General features: G+C 36.7%; 4 protein-coding genes and 1 long non-coding RNA gene across 9 annotated transcripts; 4 read left to right on the plus strand and 1 right to left on the minus strand.

Annotated features, from left to right (window-relative positions):
* The first annotated feature begins 59 nt into the window (after positions 1 to 59).
* Positions 60 to 1298, plus strand: LOC135133661 (regucalcin-like). Its single transcript, XM_064062127.1, has 4 exons — positions 60 to 313; positions 371 to 778; positions 846 to 1024; positions 1073 to 1298. The coding sequence occupies exons 1-4, from the start codon at positions 160 to 162 to the stop codon at positions 1235 to 1237; spliced, it is 906 nt and encodes a 301-aa protein (XP_063918197.1). The 5' UTR covers positions 60 to 159; the 3' UTR covers positions 1238 to 1298.
* Positions 1299 to 2972: 1674 nt separating this feature from the next.
* Positions 2973 to 4183, minus strand: LOC135133649 (uncharacterized). 5 transcript variants are annotated; one of them, XR_010281191.1, is made up of 5 exons: positions 3936 to 4180; positions 3792 to 3880; positions 3570 to 3743; positions 3401 to 3513; positions 2974 to 3345 (listed from the first exon to the last, which is right to left on the minus strand). It is a non-coding gene; the product is annotated as an uncharacterized LOC135133649 (long non-coding RNA). The 5 variants fall into 5 exon arrangements; XR_010281192.1 differs by having other exon boundaries at positions 2973 to 3513; positions 3570 to 3733; positions 3936 to 4183; XR_010281193.1 differs by having other exon boundaries at positions 2974 to 3513; positions 3570 to 3708; positions 3936 to 4179.
* Positions 4184 to 7716: 3533 nt separating this feature from the next.
* On the plus strand, positions 7717 to 9137 carry LOC135133693 (regucalcin-like). Its single transcript, XM_064062169.1, has 4 exons — positions 7717 to 7987; positions 8042 to 8467; positions 8517 to 8695; positions 8774 to 9137. Exons 1-4 carry the CDS (start codon positions 7834 to 7836, stop codon positions 8939 to 8941), a joined length of 927 nt encoding a protein of 308 aa, XP_063918239.1. The 5' UTR covers positions 7717 to 7833; the 3' UTR covers positions 8942 to 9137.
* A 6-nt stretch (positions 9138 to 9143) lies between these two features.
* On the plus strand, positions 9144 to 10440 carry LOC135133692 (regucalcin-like). Its single transcript, XM_064062168.1, has 5 exons — positions 9144 to 9393; positions 9445 to 9657; positions 9705 to 9920; positions 9970 to 10148; positions 10207 to 10440. Exons 1-5 carry the CDS (start codon positions 9237 to 9239, stop codon positions 10372 to 10374), a joined length of 933 nt encoding a protein of 310 aa, XP_063918238.1. The 5' UTR covers positions 9144 to 9236; the 3' UTR covers positions 10375 to 10440.
* Positions 10441 to 17134: 6694 nt separating this feature from the next.
* Positions 17135 to 18828, plus strand: LOC135133834 (regucalcin-like). The gene is made up of 3 exons (XM_064062354.1): positions 17135 to 18086; positions 18136 to 18314; positions 18368 to 18828. The coding sequence occupies exons 1-3, from the start codon at positions 17504 to 17506 to the stop codon at positions 18539 to 18541; spliced, it is 936 nt and encodes a 311-aa protein (XP_063918424.1). The 5' UTR covers positions 17135 to 17503; the 3' UTR covers positions 18542 to 18828.
* The last annotated feature ends 4800 nt before the right edge of the window (positions 18829 to 23628 follow it).

Below are 23628 nucleotides of genomic sequence, written 5' to 3' on the forward strand. Positions count from 1 at the left end.
AAAGTTTAAATGCGTGCGTTATTCTCATCGTCGCACGTTTTTCTACACTGATTAGATAATAGCCTTAGGGTTATATAGCAGACAAAGATTACTAAATAAAAAAGTTGTTTGATATTCTCATAGTTTGTCTATCACTAAGGTGAAAAACGTTATAAAACAATGCCGACAGTGGAAAAAGTAACTGAAGGGTGCGTCCTGGGTGAAGGACCATTCTGGGACATAGCCAGCCAAACCCTGTATTTTGTGGATATATGGGGACAAAAATTATTAAAGTATACACCTTCAACAAAGAAATTCACCAAGGTAGCAGTTGGTAAATTTTTGTCTACTTACCTAAATTATATATATTTTAATTGTTGTCTATTATTAGAAAAACAACCCTCCTTTATAATACCCATCGAAGGTAAAGAAAACGAATTTATCGTATCATTAGGAAACGAAATCGTTATAATATCGTGGGACGGCGAAGATGACAATATACAAATAATAGAAAAACTGTGTGAAGTGGATGCTCCAAAGACCTTTAATGACGGAAGATGCGACTCCTCTGGTAGACTATGGACCGGCGACTACAACATCGCCAAAGACTTTGCCCAAACCCCACCTGTAGGTGCCCTATACAGTCTTGATGCAACCAAACAACTCAAAACTCATATCACAAAAGTGCGTTGTCCCAATGGAATCGCCTTCAATTATAAAACCAAAAAAATGTTCTACATAGACTCTCTAGAAGGCAGGATTGACCACTTTGACTTTGACATCACCACAGGCACTGTCTGTAAGTAGCAATTTACAATTTTAATCTATGATTTTAATGGTTCACTGTCATTGTGGGGACGTTCTAGCCAATAGGCAACCCTGGTTCACCCTTAAGCAACATGACATTCAAGGAGGACCCGATGGCATGACCATAGACTCCGATGGTAACCTGTGGGTGGCTATATTCACAGGCGGTCGTGTTGTGAAAATTGATGGAAGCAAAAGTGAGACCTTGTTGGATACCATCATCATGCCTGTGAAAGACGTGAGGGCTAAAAATAATTTTTTGAAGAGAATGTAAGTTGATTTTTAGGTGAGTGCTGTGGTTTTTGGTGGACCCAATTTGGATGAATTGTTTGTAACCTCGGCGAATTTGTCTTGGGGAAACGAACCCAATCCTGATGTTACTGGTGCCACTTATCGAGTGACTGGACTGGGGGTCAAAGGTCTTCCAGCTGCTAAGTTTAAGTTGAATTAATTTTGCCGCTGTTCGTCATAAGTTTCTTACATTCCTTTGCAAATAAATAATAAAAATTAAATAGTGTGTTATTTTGATAAATTCGATTTATAGGTTAAGTAAATAAGGTCAAAAGATATTGAATCCAGAGATAAAAATATGAAATCACTAAAAAAACAGTACTGATTGTGCAAAAAAATTGTAAAATGTACACACAACTCAACATGAAAATTCTTGCAAAACTATTTTTAATTTTCAAGGTAGGGGAAAACCAGTGATAATAATATTGTTATGTTTATGATCCATGTTAAAAAAATAAAGTCATGACATGACAGATCAAAAATACTAAAACAATTGTTATTCATCAAAAATTACACATAACTCAACTTGAACATTCTTAAAAACAAACTATTTTAAATTTTAAGTTTAAGATAGGGGAGACCGACGCAATGAGAACACTTGGGCATTTGATATATGTTTAATATGACGTGACGTTCATAAATCGACCTAAAAGTTCCATCTTGCCTTTTTTTCTTAATATGTGTAGTCATCTTATTTTCACAACAAGAAACTGAAAACATGTTTAAAATGGTAGATTTGTATAAGGAAATATCGATTTTGAAATTACGCTCCGCCCCTGAGCTTATAACGAATAAGAAAAAATCATCAGAATTGAGACAGGGCGGGTGGGCGGGGCTTATATTTTGCTTTTTTTTCTTAATATACATAGCCATCTTTTCACAACAAGAAACTTAAAACAGGGTTAAAATGGTACATTTTTGCCAGGAAATATGGATTTTGGAATTATGGAGCGGAACCCAATTGCAAAATCAATACTTCCGTATATAAATTTTCCATTTTAAATATGTTTTAAGTTTCATGTTGTGAAAAGACGTCTACACATATTAAAACAAAAAGGAAAAATATAAGCCCGCCCACCCACCCTATCTCAATTGTGATGATTTTTTTTATTCACTGTGAATCAAGGGAGCTGAGCTTAACTGCAAAATGGTTATTCCTTTACAAGGAAATAAAACATGTTTTTGAGTATCGTGCTGTTCAAAGAATATTATGTATATTAAGAAAAAAAAATTAAAAACCCGCCCACCCACCCCATCTCAATTGTGATGATTTTTTTATTTTTAGAAACTTAAAACACGTTTGAAATAGTAAATTTTTGTAAGGAATAATTGGTTTTGTAATTAGGCTCCGCCCCTAGGTCTGCGAACCAATGAAAACTTAATTACTATTTAGATCAGGGCAGGTACGGGTGGAGCTTAATCTTTGGCTTTAATTTTTTCTTAATATACATGGTATTCTTTGAATAACATTAAATTGAAAAACATGTCTTACATGGTAATTTCTTGTAGAGGAATAAGAAGGATTTTGCAATTAAATTCTGCTCCTTTGGCTCTCGACGATTAAAAAAAAGTCATCACAATTGAGGTAGGGTGGGTGGGCGGGGCTCATCTTTTGCCTTTTTTCTTAATATACATAGTCGTCTTTTCAGTTATAATATAACAAGTGATCCCCAGTAACATTTTATATGTAATCAATATTGAAGTTCTAACATTTAAATAATATGGGTAACGACAGATTTTTTTTTTAAAAATCAATATTGGTTTTAAATATTGAATATATATTTATTTTCAATGTTTAATACTTATTTAGTTCAGAACATTTAATAAATGTTTTTCATATGAAAGGGGGTATGGATATAAAAAAAACTTGTATGGAATACAATATAAAATTTATTAAACACAAAAATATATTGTCACTGGAAATAACAGTGTATTTGAAACGTTGCGGCAATATTTATACATTTAAAAATTATTTGTCCTAGAACCAATTCGTTGAAAATTTGTACCGGGTGATTGTTTTTTAATTTTTGCTGTAGTTACCCATGATACTTATGTCAGCAGTGAAACTGAAACTGCTGGCATAAGCTTCATGGGCAACCAGAGCATAAATTTAAAAAATCACCTGATGTGAAACACAATATAAATTTTTTAAACATAAAAATACACTGCCAACTTACAATGAAATAAAAATACATTGTCAATGGAAATAACAATGTTCTGCTACATTTCAATCGTTATACAGAAATATTTATTTAATAATTATTTGCTCTATAACCAATTCATTGAAAAGCGATATAATTAATTAAAATAAAAAAAATCATACCTCATGTTTTTTTCGATGAGAATTCATTCTTGCTTTTGTCTGCGCTTAATGAGGTCCTACCATTTTTTAAATTTCAGCAGTTGTGGCGTTTTTGTGACGTTTCCGTGTGGTACCTACAATTAAATTAACTTACAAATTTCGTAATTTTTAAGAAATCACATAACTTTACATATTGTAGCCTTGTTAATTGTGAGTTCACTAAAAGAGAGCTTATTTTTTCCTTGCCCTGAAAACTTGAAAGCAATTTGGTTCATTATTAATAATTTCTTCAAAATTGCATAGGTACATGTTTTTTACATCTTCTCTTCCTGGCAAATAAACATTATTATCAGTCTGAAACTAACTAGTTTATAAATACTAGGAGTTAATAATAAGAATAATAAATGCTTACCAATTCATTCAATTTCTGCGTATCTCCCGCAATTTCTAACTGGATTTCTTCTTTTTTTTGGTTGCGCCCGGACATTCATCATTTTATCTCTACATTCATAATGTGCTTATATTCAGAAATATTAAACCTCTTAAATATACTTACGTGTTGAGAAACTGCATTTTCTGCATTGCTTGCAGAAGTGAGGTTATGTAGGGTTAGTACTGTTTTCTTGACAAAACGGTATTTATTGCACTATTCTGAATTTATCGCAGTACCGATAATCACAATTCACAATAGGACAAACACCATGAACTTACACAAAATACTTTTTGAACCACCAACAATAACAGAAAATATGTATATGTTGCACATTGCGCAAACGCGTTCCAGCAGAGCAAGCGCAAATTTAAGTAAGTTTTATAAAAATGATGAATAAAATTATTATTTTTTGTTCGCAAAAATAAAAAAATATTAATTTTTAATGAGCAATTAATAGTGTGCAACACGATATTTCGAATAGTGTCAATTTCACAATAGCTGGTATTTTTTCAAATCAATTTTTAATGTTGCTCCAATAAAAACCGTATGACATAAATTACCTACAAGTTGTCCCAACATGGTACTTTTTTTTTTCATTTTTGTTGTTCGGTATCTTGATAAAAAGACATTTCATAAATATGTAATATATGTTGAAATTCATATACAGGGTGTTATTGAAAGGTACGTACAACAAAATTGACAGTTCTTCGCGAGGTCTAAGAAGTCTGAAAAACTTATTTTGTGTTATCAAAATTATAAGGGGAAAATTAACCCTTATCCAACCTTTTTACACGCTACTGAAAGATAAATAGGTAAAATTAATTTATTTTAATAAATCCTAGCAACTGTAACAATAAAACTTTTGTCAAGACTAAATGTTGCTATAGAAACGAGAGATCATGTTTTTATCAGAGGCGTACAACGAATTTGGACATAAATTTTAATAATTTTTATCTCTAAAAGGAGAACACTTTTACCTGAACTTTTTTTAACTTTTAGCACCCATACTTCGAGACCAATTGACGATTTTATTTTGTACGTACCTTTTAATAACACGCTGTATAAATTTATAAATATAAAATGAATATTATATAAATATTTGTAATATCTAGTCAACATTTAATATTATATCAATCTTGTATAAATATTAGAAAAATATTGCTTGCTACTGGGGATATGATTATTATCGATAATATTTCGAGTGAAACCGAGCTGCAGATTTAACGAGTGCGAAGCACGAGTTGAATGTGCTGCTTCGGTTTCACCATGGTAGAAGGAGACATGGTATAGGCATACGCATCGGGTGTGACGTCAAGTGGGGTGAAATTAGCGCGAAATTTAAAATACAATCCGTTATCCGACAATTAATTGACGTATTGGACAGAGCAATGACAACTCAAGCTGAAATTCCCTAGACTTCCCTAGCGAAGCTCACAAGAGTCACAAGGTCGTTGATGCCACCTAACGTCACAAATGGATGCGCAGACCATTTTTAAATTGGTACATCGGATGCCTATACCATGTCTCCTTCTACCATGGGTTTCACGAGCCATATCTTCGATTATTAATCATATCACGAGTTATATTCAACATGAGAATATAATAAATGAACACATTTTTTGATAATAGAGTTGATTTCGTCGTTTTGAGCTTGCCCCCAACGTTGGCAAGCCATAAAAGACGAAAAAATTTACGAAATTTTAAAATTTGTCAATTTGACAGTTTTTAAATTTAGGTAGCAACAGACCACAATAAGGCAATAAAATTATTATCGCTGTGATAGACATGTAACTAAGGGCATGAACAAATTCTATTGGACGACATGGGGTCATGTGATTCATGAATTATATTCTCAGAACAAGAAACTTAAAACATGTTTAAAATGGTAAATTCTTGTAGACAAATATGAATCTTGCAATTAAACCCCGCCCCTCGATTCGACAACGAATGAAAAATTCGTCACAATTGAGAATTGAGATCGGGTATCATTATGGGCGGGATCTAATCTTTGCCTTTATTCGTAGAGAAATAAGGATTTTGCAGTTAAGCTCCGCCCTCTTGGCTCATGACGAATAAAAAAAAATGATCACAATTGAAACAGGGCGGGTGGGCGGGGCTACATTTTGCCTTTTTGTTTTAATATGTGTAGACTTCTTTTTACAACATGAAACTTAAAATATGTCTAAAATGGTAAATTGGTATACGGAAATATGGATTTTGCAATTATGGGGCGGAGTCTAATTGCAAAATGGATTTTTCCTTATGGAAATTTTGCATTTTGAACATGTTTTAAGCATCATGTTATCAAAAGAAGTCTACACATAATAATACAAAAAGGCAAAATGTAAGCCCGCCCACCCATCCTATCTCGTTTTGTCTTCAGAAATGGGAAATAAATGTTATAGCAGATAAGTAGTATAACAAAATAATTAAGTAAAACTTGTTAAAATAGGACTAAACAATATTAAGAGTAGTCACTGGAAAAAAGAGGGGGCAGGCGGGTGGGGCTACTGTTTGCTTATAAAAGATTCTGTGGGAAAAAGATAAACTTAGCCCCGCCCAACCACCCGTTCTCTCATTTTGTCTTCAGAAATAAGAAATAAATGTTATAGCAGATAAGTAGTATAACAAAATGATTAAGTAAAACTTGCCAAAATAGGACTGAACAATATTAAGGGTAGTCACTGGAAAAAAGAGTGGGGGGGTGGGCGGGGTTATTGCTTGCTCATAAAAGATTCTGTAGGAAAAAGTTAAATTTAGCCCCGCCCACCCACCCGTTCTCTCATTTTGTCTTCAGAAATAAGAAATAAATGTTATAGCAGATAAGTAGTATAACAAAATAATTAAGTAAAACTTATTAAAATAGGACTGAACAATATTAAGAGTAGTCACTGGAAAAAAGAGGGGGCGGGCGGGTGGGGCTACGGTTTGCTTATAAAAGATTCTGTGGGAAAAAGATAAACTTAGCCCCGCCCACCCAACCGTTCTCTCATTTTGTCTGCAGAAATAAGAAATAAATATTATAGCAGATAAGTAGTATAACAAAATAATTAAGTAAAACTTGCTAAAATAAGACTGAACAACATTAAGTTTTGTATGCTGAAAACAGTGGTGAAAAGCGCGTTTCAAAATTTCCATAAATAACTGAAATATTGATTTTTTAAAATACGTGATGCAAAAATTTCACTGAAATTAAAAGAAAAGTATGATCACAAATTGTTTTTAACAAAATTGCCTTTCCAATATATAAAGAAAGTTATGGACAACATATATTTAAAATTTCAAAACAATAAGTCTGTTAATAATGGAGATATTACATTCTGAAAATAAACCGAAGATTCCACTCAGAAAACGTAGCGACTTGCCTTAAGAACAACACGTTTAAAATGGTCAATTTTTGTAAGGAATTATGGATTTTACAATTAAGCTCCGCCCCTAGGTCTGGCAACGAATGAAAACTTGATTACTATTTGGATCAGGGCAGGTGTGGGTGGGGCTTAATCTCTGTCTTTATTTTTTTCTTAATATACATAGTATTCTTTGAACAACACGATACTCAAAAACATGTTCTTAGTTTCTCGCAGTGAACTAAGGATTTTGTAGCTAAGCTCCGCCCCCTTGGCTCACGACGAATAAAAAAATCATCACAATTGAGATAGGGCGGGTGGGCGGGGCTACATTTTTCATTTTTTTTCTTAATATGTGCAGACTTATTTCGACAACAAAAAACTTAAAACAAGTCTTCAAATACGGCACAAGTTGAACATCACAATTACTATAACTAAGTTTGCTGAAGAGCTACACAGAACGGCAATTTTTTATACAGCATTATCTAACAATATGTCCAAGTTACATCATCCTTAAATTATCGCTGGCACTTCACAGAATGAGTTGCGAATTGATGATTCGTGTTACCTTGATTAGACTCAGCTATATAACAAATATAAACAGCATACTTTAGTACAACGTAGTGTTGTGTGATTTATTGTGCAAATATACATTAAAAAAAACTAAATAAACAATGGCCAAACTAGAACGAGTGTCAGAAGGGTGTGTTCTAGGCGAAGCACCCCATTGGGACGGTGCTACCCAAAACCTCTATTTTGTTGACATTTATGGAAAAAGCATCCTCAGATACGTACCATCGACCAAAAAAGTGACCAAAGCGTCACTCGGTAAGAAAATTTAATTCCCCGATTTCTAACCCGTCATGGCAAAAATTTTTCCAGCCCCACAAAGTCCCACTTTCATCATCCCTGTAGAAGGCAAAAAGAACCAGTTTATTATAGGGGCAAACAACGAACTGAAAATAATCTCATGGGACGGAGAAAGTGAGAAAATTTCAGTCGAAGAAAAATTGTCGACAGTGGAAAGATCGACTCAAGCACCAAACGCAGCTTTCAACGACGCCAAATGTGACTCTGCTGGAAGATTATGGGCGGGTACTCAGAGTTTAGCCGCTGAACTAGCCAAAACCGAACCAGTGGGTTCTTTGTATACCTACGACGGCAAGGGTCAATTAAAGAGCCAAATTGGTGGTATTCGAGTGGCTAATGGTCTGGCTTTTAACGACAAAACCAAGAAAATGTTTTATATTGATTCGCTGCAAGGAACGGTTGATCAGTTTGATTTTGATCTTAGTAGAGGAACCATTTGTAAGAAAAAGTGGGAAAGGTGTTTTCAAAACTGTACGTGGTTTTTCAGCCAATCGACAAGTTTGGTTTACTTTGAAAAAACTAAGTATTCCTGGTATTCCGGACGGTATGGCCATTGATACCGATGGTAATTTATGGGTTGCGGTGTTTGGAGGGAGCCGGGTTTTGAAAGTTGATGGTAACAAACGGGAAACTTTGTTGGATACTATAAATATACCGGCTGAACAGGTAAATGCCGCTTCGTTGTGATGGTGACGATTACTCGTCGCCTGATAAATACAATGATAGATTTTTGTTTTTCTCCAGGTTACTTCAGTGGCATTCGGAGGTCCAAATCTAGACGAGCTTTACGTTACAACAGGAGCTTTGGAGATTGAAGGGAAAAAACTACCCCCTCCAGAGAACGGAGCCACTTATAAAATAACCGGAACCGGTTCAAAAGGACTTCCTGGAGTCAGTTTCAAGCCCCTTTGAAAGAAAGCCACAAAATTTATTTTTAATCATTGTTTACACGAAACGGAATCGTCTCATTTATTCCGTTCGGATTTTTCCACACCTACAAATTAAACAGAAATTTAAGTACAACACGAATTACACCATAAAAATGACTTTATCTATACTTGTACAAGTGTACCTACTTCACCCAACGAAATAAACACTTTTTAATACAGTTTTATCATTCCTTACTTTCACTTCAAGGTAGCTTTCCGTGGCCTTGATACGCTCATTTGTGAGTTCTTGTGCGTCTTTGCGACCAATTTCTTAAAAGATGGCTCCAAAAATCGAAAAACTGACTGAAAGTTTCCGTTTGGGTGAAGGTCCTCATTGGGACAAAGCGACACAAAGCCTCTACTTCTTGGACTGTATTTCGCAGAACCTTGTCAGGTATGACCCGGCAACGAAGAAGGTCACGAAAGCATCAGCTGGTAATTTTGTAATAATATATCCTTCATTGTTTTTAACCGATTAAATTTTAGCCCCAAAACAACCCACTTTTATAATTCCCGTGGAAGGCAAAAAAGGTCAGTTTATTATTTCTTTGAACAAGGAACTAGCGATTATATCGTGGGACGGTGAAAGTGACAAGTTCTCAATCGTCGAGAAATTGTGTGTTGCGGATGATGCACCAGAAACCGCTAATAATAAATTCAATGACGGGAAATGCGACTCTTCGGGAAGACTGTGGGCTGGTAAGTTTTCATTTTTCGTTATGAAATTTACTAAAACACGTCGTTAGGGACCCTCAATATTGATAAAGAAGATGAAGATAAAACTCTACCAGTGGGGACTCTGTACAGTTTTGATTCTAAAAGGCAGTTGAAAGGGCAAGTTAGCAAAGTTCGGCTAACAAATGGGATCGCTTTTAATGATAAAACGAAAAAAATGTTTTACATAGATACGCTAAAGGGTTCAGTTGATCGGTTCGACTTTGACGTTATTAATGGGACTATAAGTGGGTTTGATAATATTGTATAGCAGATACACTTATTTTGTTGTTTTAGCTAATAGACAAGCCTGGTTTACACTGGCGAAAAATAATGTTCCTGGGAAACCAGACGGGATGACTATAGATACAGACGGGAATTTGTGGGTGGCTGTGTTTGAAGGGGCTCGAGTTATTAAAGTTGACGGGAATAAATCTGAAACGTTGTTAGATACGATTGAGCTGCCAGCACAACAGGTAAAATTAATACTGTACTGAAGTCAACACAATCATGGTTTTTATATACGTACTGTAGGTAACGTCCGTTTCATTTGGTGGTCCAAATCTAGATGAATTGTACGTCACATCTGCTTCATTTGAATACAAAGGACGAACTCCACCACCACCTGATAATGGAGCTTTGTACAAGATTACAGGAACTGGGTCCAAAGGACTGCCTGCTAACAATTTTAAGCTGGCATAAAAATGAAAACTTTGCAACCGTTGTATGTCTAAAATAAAATAAAAACGCAATTGTTTCTTTCGTTTATTGTGCCACTTATCTCTTTATAAGCACTTACTACAAAATAAATGGTTATGCCGCTTGTTGCTATCCATGCACTGAATTATTTATTCAGTTTTTTATTGACGCCGACTCACTAAATTGCATAATGTTAATAAAATGTTTTAGTTTAAATTGGGCTTTCACGCCACATAAAGAAATTCAAACTACTTCAAAAATAAAATAAAAGGAGTCCCCAAGATTCTTCAAACTACTTCTAAAAACAAGCACAAGGGGTCCCCGAGATTCTTTCAAACTACTCCAAACACAAAACAAGAGGGAACCCCCAGATCCTTCAAACTACTTCAAAACCAGAGACGAGGGGTCCCCAAGATTTTTTCAAACTACTTCAAAAACAAAACAAAAGGTGTCCCCGAGATTCTTTCAAACTACTTCAAAAACCTAGAACAAGAGGTCCTCAAGATTCTTTAAAACTACTTCAAAAACAAAACAAAAGGGATCCCCGACATCCTTCAAACTACTTCCAAAACCAAGGACGAGGGGTTCCCGAGATTCTTTAAAACTACTTCAATAATAAAACAAAAAGGATCCCCGGGATCCTTTAAACTACTTCAAAAACCACGCACAAGGGATCCTCAAGATTCTTTCAAAATACTTAAAAAACACAAAAAAGAGTCCTCAAGATTCTTTCAAACTACTTCGAAAACCATACACGAGGGGCCCCCGATATTCTTTAAAGTTACTTCTAAAACAAAACAAGACAAAAGGGATCCTCGACATTCTTCAAACTACTTTAAAAACCACACACAAGGGGTTCTCAAGATTCTTTCAAACTACTTCAAAAACACAAAGGAGTCCTCAAGATTCTTTCAAACTATCCCCGAGATTCTTTCAAAGTAACTCTAAACAAAACAAAACAGATTCCTGACATCCTTCAAACTACTTCAAAAACCAGACCCGAGGGATCCCCGAGATTCTTTCAAACTACTTCAAAAATAAAACAAAAGGTGTCCCCAAGATTCTTTCAAACTACTTTAAAAACCTAGAACAAGACGTCCTCAAGATTCATTAAAACTACTTCAAAAACAAAACAAAAGGTGTCCCCGATATTTTTTCAAACTACTGCAAAAACCTAGAACGAGAGGTCCTCAAGATTCTTTAAAACTACTTGAAATACATAATAAAAGGGATCCCCGACATCCTTTAAAATACTTCAAAAACCAAGCACGAGGAGTCCTCAAGATTCTTTTAAACTACTTCGAAACCAGACACGAGGGGTCCCCGAGATTCTTTCAAACTACTTCAAAAACAAAACAAAAAGGATCCCCAACATCGTTCAAACTACTTCAAAAACCACGCACAAGAGGTTCTCAAAATTCTTTCAAACCACTTCAAAAACACAAAGGCGTCCGCAAGATTCTTTCAAACTACTTTGAAAACCAGACACGCGGGGTCCCCGAGATTTTTTAAAATTACTTCTATAACAAAACAAAAGGGATCCTCGACATTCTTCAAACTACATCAAAAACCACGCACAAGGGGTTCTCAAAATGCTTTCAAACTATTTCAAAAACAAAAAGTAGTCCTCAAGATTCTTTCAAACTACTTCGAAAACCAGACATGAGGGGTCCCCGAAATTCTTTAAAATTACTTCTAAAACAAAACAAAACAGATTCCTAACATCCTTCAAACTACTTCAAAAACCAGACACGAGGGATTCCCGAGATTCTTTCAAACTACTTCAAAAACAAAACAAAAGGTGTCCCCGAGATTCTTTCAAACTATTTCAAAAACCTAGAACAAGAGGTCCTCAAGATTCTTTAAAACGACTTCAAAAACCTAGAACGAGAGGTCCTTAAGATTCCTTAAAACTACTTCAAATACAAAACAAAAGGGATCCTCGACATCCTTTAAACTACTTCAAGAACCAAGCACGAGGGGTTCTCAAGATTCTTTAAAACTACTCCAAAAACAAAACAAAAGCGATCCCTGAGATTTCTCAAACTACTTAAAAAAAAACAAAGGGCTCCTCAAGATACTTTTAAACTAATTCGAAACCAGACACGAGGGGTCCCCGAAATTCTTTCAAACTACTTCAAAAACAAAACAAAAAGGATCCCCGACATGCTTCAAACTACTTCAAAAACCAAGGACGCGGGGTCCCCGAGATTCTTTAAAACTACTTCAAAAATAAACAAAAAGGATCCTTCAAACTACTTCAAAAAGCACGCACAAGGGATTCTCAAGATTCTTTCAAAATACTTCAAAAACACAAAGGAGTCCGCAAGATTCTTTCAAACTATTTCGAAAACCAGACACGAGGGGTCCCCGAGATTCTTTAAAATTACTTCTAAAACAAAAAAAAAAGAGATACTCGACATTCCTCTAACTACCTCAAAAACCACGCACAAGGGCTTCTCAAGATTCTTTCAAACTATTTCAAAAACACAAAGTAGTCCTCAAGATTCTTTCAAACTAACTCGAAAACCAGACATAAGGGGTCCCCGAAATTCTTTAAAATTACTTCTAAAACAAAACAAAACAAATTCCTGACATCCTTCAAACTACTTCAAAAACCCGACACGAGGGATTCCCGAGATTCTTTCAAACTACTTCAAAAACCTAAAACAAGAGGCCCTCAAGATTCTTTAAAACTACTTCAAATACAAAACAAAAGGGATCTCCGACATCCTTTAAACTACTTCAAAAACCAAGCACAAGGGGTCCTCAAGATTCTTTAAAAATACTCCAAGAATAAAACAAAAGCGATCCCTGAGATCTTTCAAACTACTTAAAAAAAAAACAAAGGGCTCCTCAAGATTCTTTTAAACTACTTCGAAACCAGACACGAGGGGTCCCCGAGATTCTTTCAAACTACTTCAAAAACAAAACAAAAAGGATCCCCGACATCCTTCAAACTACTTCAAAAAGCACACACAAGGAATTCTCAAGATTCTTTCAAAATATTTAAAAAACAAAACAAAAAGGATCCTCGACATTCTTCAAACTACTTCTAAAACCACGCACAAGGTGCTCTCAAAATTCTTTCAAACTACTTCAAAAACACAAGGGAGTCCGCAGATTCTTTCAAACTATTTCAAAAACACAAAGTAGCCCTCAAGATTCTTTCAAACTACTTCGAAAACCAGACACGAGGGATTCCCCAGATTCTTTAAAACTACTTCAAAAACCTAGAACGAGAGGTACTCAAGATTCTTTAAAACTACTCCAAAAACAAAGCAAAAGCGATCCCTGAGGTCTTTCAAACTACTTAAAAAAAAACAAAAGGCTCCTCAAGATACTTTTAAACTAATTCGAAACCAGACACGAGGGGTCCCCGAGATTCTTTCAAACTACTTAAAAAACCAAGGACGAGGGTCCCCGAGATTCTTTAAAACTACTTCAAAAATAAAACAAAAAGGATCCCCGGGATCCTTCAAACTACTTCAAAAAGCACGCATAAGGAATTCTCAAGATTCTTTCAAAGTACTTAAAAAACAAAACAAAAAGGATCCTCGACATTCTTCAAACTACTTCAAAAACCACGCACAAGGGGTCCTCAATATTCTTTAAAACTACTTCAAAAACAAAACAAAGGGCTCCTCAAAATTTTCTCAAATTACTTCAAAAACCACCCACAAGGGTTCTCAACCTTCTTTCAAACTACTTAAAAAAAAACAAAAAGGATCCCCGGGATCCTTCAAACTACTTCAAAAAGCAAGCACAAGGGATTCTCAAGATTCTTTTAAACTTCTTCAAAACAAAAGGGATCGCCGACATCCTTGAAACTACTTCAAAAACCAAGCACGAGGGTTCCGCAAGGTTCTTTAAAACTACTTGAAAAACAAAACAAAAAGGATCCCCGAGATCCTTCAAACTACTGCAAAAACCAAGCACGAGGGGTCCTCAAGATTCTTTCAAACTACTTCAAAAACAAAACAAAAAGGATCCCTAAAATCCTTCAAACTACTTCAAAAACTTAGCACGAGAGGTCCTCAAGTTTCTTTAAAACTACTTAAAAAACAAAAGGGATCCCCGATATCCTTCAAACTACTTCAAAAACCAAGCACGAGGGCTCCTCAAGATTCTTTAAAACTTAGTCAAAAACAAAACAAAAGGGATCCCCAACATTCTTCAAACTACTTCAAAAACCAGTCACGAGGGGTCCTCAAGGTTCTTTAAAATTACTTCAAAAACAAAACAAAAGTGTCCTCAAGATTTTTTCAAATTACTTCAAAAACCAAACACAAGAAGTCTCCGAAATTCTTTAAAATTACATCTAAAACAAAACAAAAAGGGTCCCCGAAATTTTTCAAACTACTTCAAAAACTACGCACAAGGAGTTCTCAAGGTTCTTTCAAACTACTTTGAAAACCAGACACGAGGGGTCCCCGAGATTGTTTTAAACTACTTCAAAAACAGAACAAAAGGGATCCCTGACATCCTTCAAACTACTTCAAAAACCAAACAGGAGAGGTCCTCAAGATTCTTTAAAACTACTTCAAAAACAACACTAAAGGGATCCTCGAGATCTTTCAAACTACTTCAAAAATCAGTTACGAAGGGTCCTCAAGGTTTTTTAAAACTATTTCAAAAACAAAACAAAAGGGTCTTCAAGATTTTTTCAAATTACTTCAAAAACCAAACACAAGAAGTCTCCGAGATTCTTTCAAACTACTTCGAAACCAGACACGAGGGGTCTCCGAGATTCTTTAAAACTACTTCAAAAATAAAACAAAAGGGATCCCCGAAATTCTTCAAACTACTTCAAAAACCACGCACAAAGGGTTTTCAAGATTCTTTCCAACTACTTAAAAAACAAAACAAAGGAGTTCTGGGGATTCTTTCAAACTTCTTCGAAAACCAAACATGAGGGATCCCCGAGATTCTTCAAAATTACTTCAAAAACAAAACAAAAAGGGATCCCCAAGATTCTTCAAACTACTTCATAAACCACACACAAGGGGTGTTCAAGATTCTTTCAAACTACTTCAAAAACAAAACAAAGAAACAAGATTGATTGATAGACAGTTTTCTATTGGCATAATTTTGTATCTAGATAAGTATCGCCCCAGTTACAAAGGTGGCGTTCCAGTCTAATAAGTTCTCATTATTTAATCGCCACGTGTGCAATCGATTTTAGCCTTGGAAAAAAGTGGTGTTCCGATCTATTAATGCATTTCTAGGTTAGAATTTAGATTAACTGTTGTGAAATTAGACTGTAACTTCCTACACTGTACAAAATTTTTGCTGAGAAGACAACAGTCTGAGGTTATGTAAGTCTTTTTTGGAATGACAGATGTCCTAATGTATTTTTGAAATGAATGGATCGAGTGTGTTATTATTAGCTGGACAAAAATTAGATAGTGTTTAATGCCTTAATTTTAAATAGTTTTTATAACCTTAATGTTAAAATGACCCTATAATTTATAACAAAAATTAGAGCGTCCGATATAAAACAAAATTATCGGGTTCTAATCTAATAAAAAGTGATAAAAGGCGATTAGTTAAAGGTTATGTTGACAAAGATTTACGTCAAACTGAGGGCATTTGGGCAGTAGTACCACCCAAAACTTGACCGAAAACACCAACTGTAAATAATTAATTTTACCTATTTGCAATGACAGTCGTAACTTTTGAATTCTTAATGAGGTACTCGTGGTGTATTAACAAAATAAAGTAGTTTTTCTTTGTTCAAAAGTCTACCAAAAACAACATAGCTTTGCTGTAATTTTAAATAGGTTGCCAACCTGACAAAATAATGTCAAAATTGGCGTTAACTGAATTACCTACTATTTTTGACAAGTGTTAGAAACATTTCATCGAAAACAAATTTTGTTTGAAATTGGTAGACCTGTCACTTCACCATACTTCCTGTTATCAAAACTGACGTGGTTTAACGTTGCCTCCTAACCACTTTCCTAATAAAACATGCGCTAAACACGATCAGGTGTGGAAATTTTCTGAAACTTGAATTGTCCTGGCGCCTCCACCATTTTTAGTGCGAATAATCCACACACGAATAGATTGTTTTTAATTTATTTTACAATTTGACAATGCGTTATTTAATCTGACGTTTCCATTTAGGGAAATATATTTTCGCCAACAGAAGGAATTTGAGTACAACACACTCGAGTATTTCTTATTTGCGCAATGATAATTGAAAAATGTGAAAAAAAAATTGTTGACCATTCGGTTATTTTTAAATTAATGGCTTGAATTAACCATTATTATCTTATTATTGTCATTATTGCTTAATCGGTATCTATAATTAGTTTTAATTTAAACACACAATGTTATCACTACGACTTTTTTATTATTATTAATGTCAATGTCATTGCTAAGAATTATTTTGATTTCCAAAAAAATCTACTTTTCTGCAATCACGAACGTGATATTACCTGAACACAAATGTCATAATTGTGATCCGTTGTTCTAACTTAAGTCTTAACATTCTTATTTTAATCGGAGTATAATGTTAATCTTTGACAATTTTAAATTCGTGCGCATGTGTGGCGGTAAATTCAAATCTTCGCTCTCATTAACTTTATTACTACTGGTACATAATACATTATTACTAATATTTCATAGGTTATAACCAATAAATACCTTAATGTTGTTTTACAGCAATAAAACAATAAAAATGGTATTTTATCACCTATAAAACATACTTCATTAACCGGATTTTTAAAAATTAACAACTTGATTGACTGTAAAATAAATTCGGCAGTGAATTCAAATTCCAAAATTCGAAAAATCGCCCTTTCGTATTCAAACAAAACAAAACTTGAATCCATGAAAGTACTAGCGGAAATTTTCTGCGAATAAACCATGACCTTAGGTTTTTATGAGCAGTACGCAAACACCACTCTGTCGTGAACATGTGTAGTCACAACAGTGCATTTTTAACAATTAATTTCAACTATTAATCACCGCGACGTGATTCACATTCACGAACATTAATGAACAATTTTGAGTCAAAAAGTGATTGAACCACCAAGGTCAAACTCATCGAATCACATTTAAATAGAATGATAGCATTTTTGTAAGTAGTTGAACTTAGAACAGTCGCGAAGCTCGTTCGAGCAAAATGGTGAAAATCGAGCGACTAACAGACAGCGTAAAATTGGGCGAAGCCCCACACTGGGACCCCGAAGCACAGACTCTCTACTACGTAGACATCCTAGGCATGTCCATCTATCAATACGAACCAGCCACAAAGAAAGTCAGCAAAGCCTCAGTCGGCCTAAACCTAGTGTCGTTCATCATACCAGTGGAGGGTGAGAAAAACCAGTTCATAGTGTCCCTAGGGAGAGAAATAGTGCGGATCTTCTGGAACAGTGAACTCCAAGACGTTCGAGTGATCGAGCAACTAGCGGAAGTGGAACAAGCGCCCGAATTCTTCGAAAGTAGATTCAACGATGGAAAGTGCGACCCTTTGGGGAGGCTATGGGCTGGAACTTTCAACACAGTTTCCGAAAAACCGCTGGATTATCCACCTAAAGGAGCTTTATATAGTTTGAACTCGGAACGACAAATCCAGCAGCACTTCAAAGGGTTGAGACTGAGCAATGGAATCGCTTTCAATATTAAGCTAAAAGCGATGTACTTCATAGACTCGGGTAAAGGGACTATTGACCAGTACGATTTTGACATCAAAGCAGGGACGATCTGTAACTATAAACATTTGTTTGAGAAATGTAACTTAGAGGAAATTTCCAGCAAAATGTCGAGCGATTTTCACGTTAAGTAAGCACCAAATAAGTGGGATTGCTGATGGTATGACGATCGATATTGATGGTAATTTATGGGTGGCTATCTTCAACGGTAGCAGGATTATCAAAATCGATCCCCGAAAACCCGAAACGCTTCTAGAGTCGATTCAAATGCCGGTGAAACAGGTAACACAAAACGGTTTTAGTAGGGTGAATTTTTATATGAAGCGGTTGTTTAGATAACGTCACTGACTTTTGGCGGTCCCAACTTGGACGAATTATATGTGACAACCGGCGCCTACAAGCTCGAAAATGAGGACCTTCCACCACCTGAAAATGGTGCTCTGTATCGAATTACCGGTGTGGGTACTAGGGGATTGCCGGCGACGAATTTTCGTTTTATAAACATCTGATTTAAATGGAATTTTCCTTCTGGTTTGTTTAACCGTAAAGATAAAGTCTATTAATAACTACTGTTATCTCGGTAGTGTCAATTAAACGGGTTTTTTGTTTGTAAACAATCTTACTAAATTGTCAGCATTTTCCGTCGGGCGAGCTCGGCAGCCGGAGTCGGCGGGTCGCCAACGGTCGAGACTGTCCGAGCAACACCGACGCGGTGACGGGAGGGAGAGGAAAACACTTGTGTTCGGATGCTGATACACGATGATTGCGTTTTAAAAGAATAAACTGCTAAATTCTGCGTTTGGTTTCTTTTTCCTAAAACTGTGCTGACATCAGAAGTGGGATTCTTTAAACCCTTGCGTGCACTTGTACGACAATGCCGAAAGAGCAGCGACGCCATAAAAAAGACAAACGGCGACGTTCGCGCCGGAGTGAATCTAGTGATGGTGCAAGTGGGTCTCGTTCACGGCATGAGCGGCGGCAAAAGCACAAGAAGTTGCGGGAACCGACTCCAGAACAACAACTTGCGAGACGGCACCGCTTGCGATCTCACTCGAGGACGAGGAGTGGCGACAGTCCTGGTCGCAGCAGTCCTGGTCCTGCTTCTGTTTCGCAAATCAGTGAGGCTATAGCAGCTGGGTTTGGTAAGCTGGCAGAGCAGGTAGAGGTGCGTGAGACTCGCCAGCAGGTAAGTGGGATCCCCCTTTCTACGGCCGGCAGCATTATTGCCGAATTCGATCCTTTAGAAAACGATGTTGACGAATGGTTAGAGTCGATTGGTGAGTACGCTCAAATTTATAATTGGGACGATAGGACAACGTGTCATTTGGCGTTGAGCAAACTAAGAGGCCCAGCGCAAACGTGGTATCGGACACTGCCTAGTAGAGTGTTTACGTGGCCCGAATGGCATGACATACTGTTGCGAAATTTTCCACCAAAGCGCGATCTCCATAAGGCGATTCAAATGATGATGGCATACACACCAGAGCAGTGTAAAACGCTCTACGAATATACGTTTAATAAACTTGCGCTAATTAATAAGCTAAAATTAAATATTAACCCCGCTGATCGCGTAAATTTAATAACGGGTGGAATTTGTGACGAGAAAATTAAATTCTCGGTCCAAGCTGCAGGTATTACGGACCCGATTGTTTAGCAGGACATTTAAAAACCATCGATGATCGAGTACTTGCAACGCAAACCGCAACCCGGCACGTTTCTCACATTCCAGCGACGCGAGCTCCAGTTTCATCTATTTATAGAAACCCAAAACAAACGTCATCTCTTTCGCGCAATGATACGGCTAATAAGCCGGTCCTCGGCCCAACTTGTTTTAACTGCGGAAAATCCGGTCACTTCCGTCGATTTTGCCCTGGTAAAAACCAACAAGCGTCCAGACAGCCACCACTATTGGCCATCGAGGCAAAAAAGTCCGTGAATTTTGTTGGTACCAATCCAAACGAGAAATATTTCAAAACTATCATGATCGAAGGTCACCAAATAAAATGTTTTGTCGATTTTGGAAGCGAGTGTTCGCTGATGAGTCAGGAGGCGGTTGAAAGGCTTAAAGTGGCGGCGCTGCCTTTGGACACGGCCGTGGTTTTAATGACTCTCGGCGGGCATAAAATTTCTCCAAGCGGCTGTGTAGCAGCAAATGTAACGATCGATGGCATCAACAAAAATTTGCAATTTTATGTCGTCGAAAAGTGTGTTATGGGCGTTGAAATTCTGATTGGCCAGAATTTCACCGACTTGTACGATATTATATACGTTAAAACAGGGAACACGTTGGTCTTTTCCCAGGAAACGAATATACCTTGCAATATTAACGCGATTAGCGAAACTGCGTTGAATGTAGGTATTTCTGACAGTGACGCTGTCACAAAATTGGTTTCGCTAATAGACCAATATTCTGTTTGCACTGCTGCAAACTTGTCGCAAATTGGTGTTACTTCTACGGTGCAAATGACCATTGAGTTAACGAGCTCCCAACCAATCGCTCGACGACCGCGTCACTATTCCGATTTTGAACGGGAACAGATCCGCGATATAGTTGGTGATCTACTTAAAAACGGTGTTATTCGGGAATCGCATTCACCTTATGCAAGTAGCGTACTACTGGTCAAGAAAAAGTCTGGCGAACTCCGTCTATGTGTGGACTATCGTCCCCTTAATAAGGTAACTATTAAAGATAAGTATCCTCTACCCTTAATTGAGGAACAACTAAGACGTCTGTCAGGGTTTAAATATTTCACAACTCTTGACTTATTTTCTGGATACCACCAAATACCAATGGCCCCGGAATCCATCCCTTTGACCGCCTTTGTGACCCAGGACGGGCATTATGAATTTCTACGCGTCCCTTTTGGTCTCACCAATGCGCCAGCTGTATTTATGCGGATGGTAAACACTGTATTAGGTCAACTAAGATTCACTAAGGTTCTTTGTTATTTAGACGATGTCTTGATTCCAGCTCATTCTGTTGAGGAATCGTTGGCAATTTTACAAGAGGTACTTGAGATTCTCAAACAAAATGGGTTAACTTTAAAACTGTCAAAATGCTTTTTTCTGCACACAAGTATTGAATATTTAGGTTACGAGATTAGTGAGGCAGAAATTCGGCCGACTCGGCGTAAAATAGAGGCGGTCCGGAATTTTCCTGTGCCCACCGATGTCCATCAAGTGCGGCAATATTTGGGACTTACCGGATATTTTAGAAAATTCATCGTGGACTATGCGGCGAAATCGAGACCCTTGACTTCCTTACTGCATAAAAATACTGTTTGGTGTTGGGGCCAGTCTCAAGCCACCGCGTTTGAGGTCCTCAAACAGTGTCTAACTTCGGAACCCGTACTTGCCTTATTTAATCCGAATTTGGATATTAAATTGTATACGGACGCCAGTAGGTTGGGCGTGGCTGCTATCCTGACGCAGACAAGTGGGCAAGCTGAAAAAGTGGTAGCGTATTTTAGCAAACACACAAGTCCTAACGAACAAAAGTACCACTCGTTTGAGTTGGAGGCCCTTGCAATCGTGGCGGCTGTACGACGATTTCGGCAATATTTGCTGGGCAGGACGTTTACCATCATTACTGATTGCGCTGCGGTTAAAAACGCATTTGTTAAGAGCGATCTTAACGCCCGTATCGGTAGATGGGTTTTAGAACTTAACGAATATCGGTTTAATATCGAACACCGGAACAATGGTCGTATGCAGCACGTAGATGCGCTCAGTCGCAACTTACCACCTTGCGAATGTAATGTAAACATCACCGTCATCAGCGAGGAAGACTGGCTGTTAGCAGCTCAACAGTCGGATCGGGAGATCATCGAAATTAAGAACATTTTAGAAACGGGCGATCGCGAAAATAATACTGATATCTTTAATAATTACGCGTTAAAAGGCGGAAAAGTGTACAAAAGTACCGGACGAGGCCTACGGTGGGTAGTTCCCAAAGCTGCGCGGTTCCAAATCCTACAGATGGCCCATGACGATTCCGGTCATTTTGGGTTTGACAAAACCGTAGAGCTAGTATCAAACAAATATTGGTTCAAAAAAATGCGTCGGTTTACCCATAAGTACATCAATAATTGTCTGAACTGTCTATATTTTAAACTCCCAGGTGGGTGGCAGAGCTGGGTGACGATCACACAAGGTGTAGTTTTAGTTTTGTTTTGCGTTATTATTAAGTATTATGTTCATTTAAAAATTAAGCTTCCTTCTATGCGTTACATTTAATATTCGCCCTCATTTATTTTGTATTGTATTCTTGCATTATGTAAGTTTGGCCAAATTTACCCTGTTTTCTTCCAGTTACCGTCCACGGCAGACAGGCAGCTTGCTTTCTGATTTATATCTTTAATGTAGGAGAAGTGACGATCAAAGTCTAAAGCCTGTATGTATGAGTTTCAGTCCGAGGACCTGAACTGAGGTGCCCATATCCGTCGAGTGAGGACACTCTCCATGTCAGGAAAGGCCGTGTCAGCATTTTCCGTCGGGCGAGCTCGGCAGCCGGAGTCGGCGGGTCGCCAACGGTCGAGACTGTCCGAGCAACACCGACGCGGTGACGGGAGGGAGAGGAATACACTTGTGTTCGGATGCTGATACACGATGATTGCGTTTTAAAAGAATAAACTGCTAAATTCTGCGTTTGGTTTCTTTTTCCTAAAACTGTGCTGACAAAATCTTGAGTAATTGTTGTCATGTGATTCATTAAAATAATTATTATTCTGTGCCACTGCTGTAATTCTTACGTATAACAATGGAAAAGTTCTTAATAGAGGTACACTTATTTTAATTGCTTGTATAAACTTTACTTACAAAAGTTGTTTGAGTGTTGTAAATAATAATAAAAATGGTAATAAAATTTTAACGCCTAATGAAAGAGAAAATAATACGGTAGAAAATAGATCCAAGGACAAGGATACAGTGGGAACGAAACAAAGGAAGTGTTAATGTATTTCACACTTTTAACATTCAACTAAAACGGATTTTTAGAGATGGTCTTTTACTATACGAGATATCGTGTAACTAAAAGATTACATGGAATCAAAGTTGGCTGTACTTTTACGTCAGTTTTTGGTTTTTCTGTCATGTCGTTAATTTTCTTTGGTGATTTTGGAGCCATGAAAGTGATAATTGTAAGTTAAAAATATGTTAACATGTTAAAATCTCTATTACTGCCTTCCAAATCCTGGTATTTTTTTCAAATTAAACACGTTTTGAATAACCTTGAAAATTTAGTATTCTATAATGCGTGTAAGTATACCCACATGTAATTTTCATATTTTTCAAGAGTCAACTAAATCTGTACTATCAATTTGACATTTCAAGTGTGCTCGAATTTTATCGTGACGATAGTGAGACAACTAAAATTTATCTATTGACTCCTCCAAAAAATTTGATTGTGCGGAATTTTACTTTTTCGTGATAACCTAAGTATTAAAAAAATAAATTTAGAAACCACCCACTTTTGAAGTGTGCATGTTACGCTACTGACTGACAGTCCGTTGTCACACTCTGATGACTCACCATGTTGAACTTAAAATAATCCATCGTTAACAACTCTTGTCCTTCAACGCTAGGTAATAACAATCTG

Source organism: Zophobas morio, unplaced genomic scaffold (assembly GCF_036711695.1).
Source record: "Zophobas morio isolate AGI-343-1 ecotype UQ-CSIRO unplaced genomic scaffold, CSIRO_AGI_Zmor_V1 ptg000022l, whole genome shotgun sequence".
NCBI lineage: Eukaryota > Metazoa > Arthropoda > Insecta > Coleoptera > Tenebrionidae > Zophobas > Zophobas morio.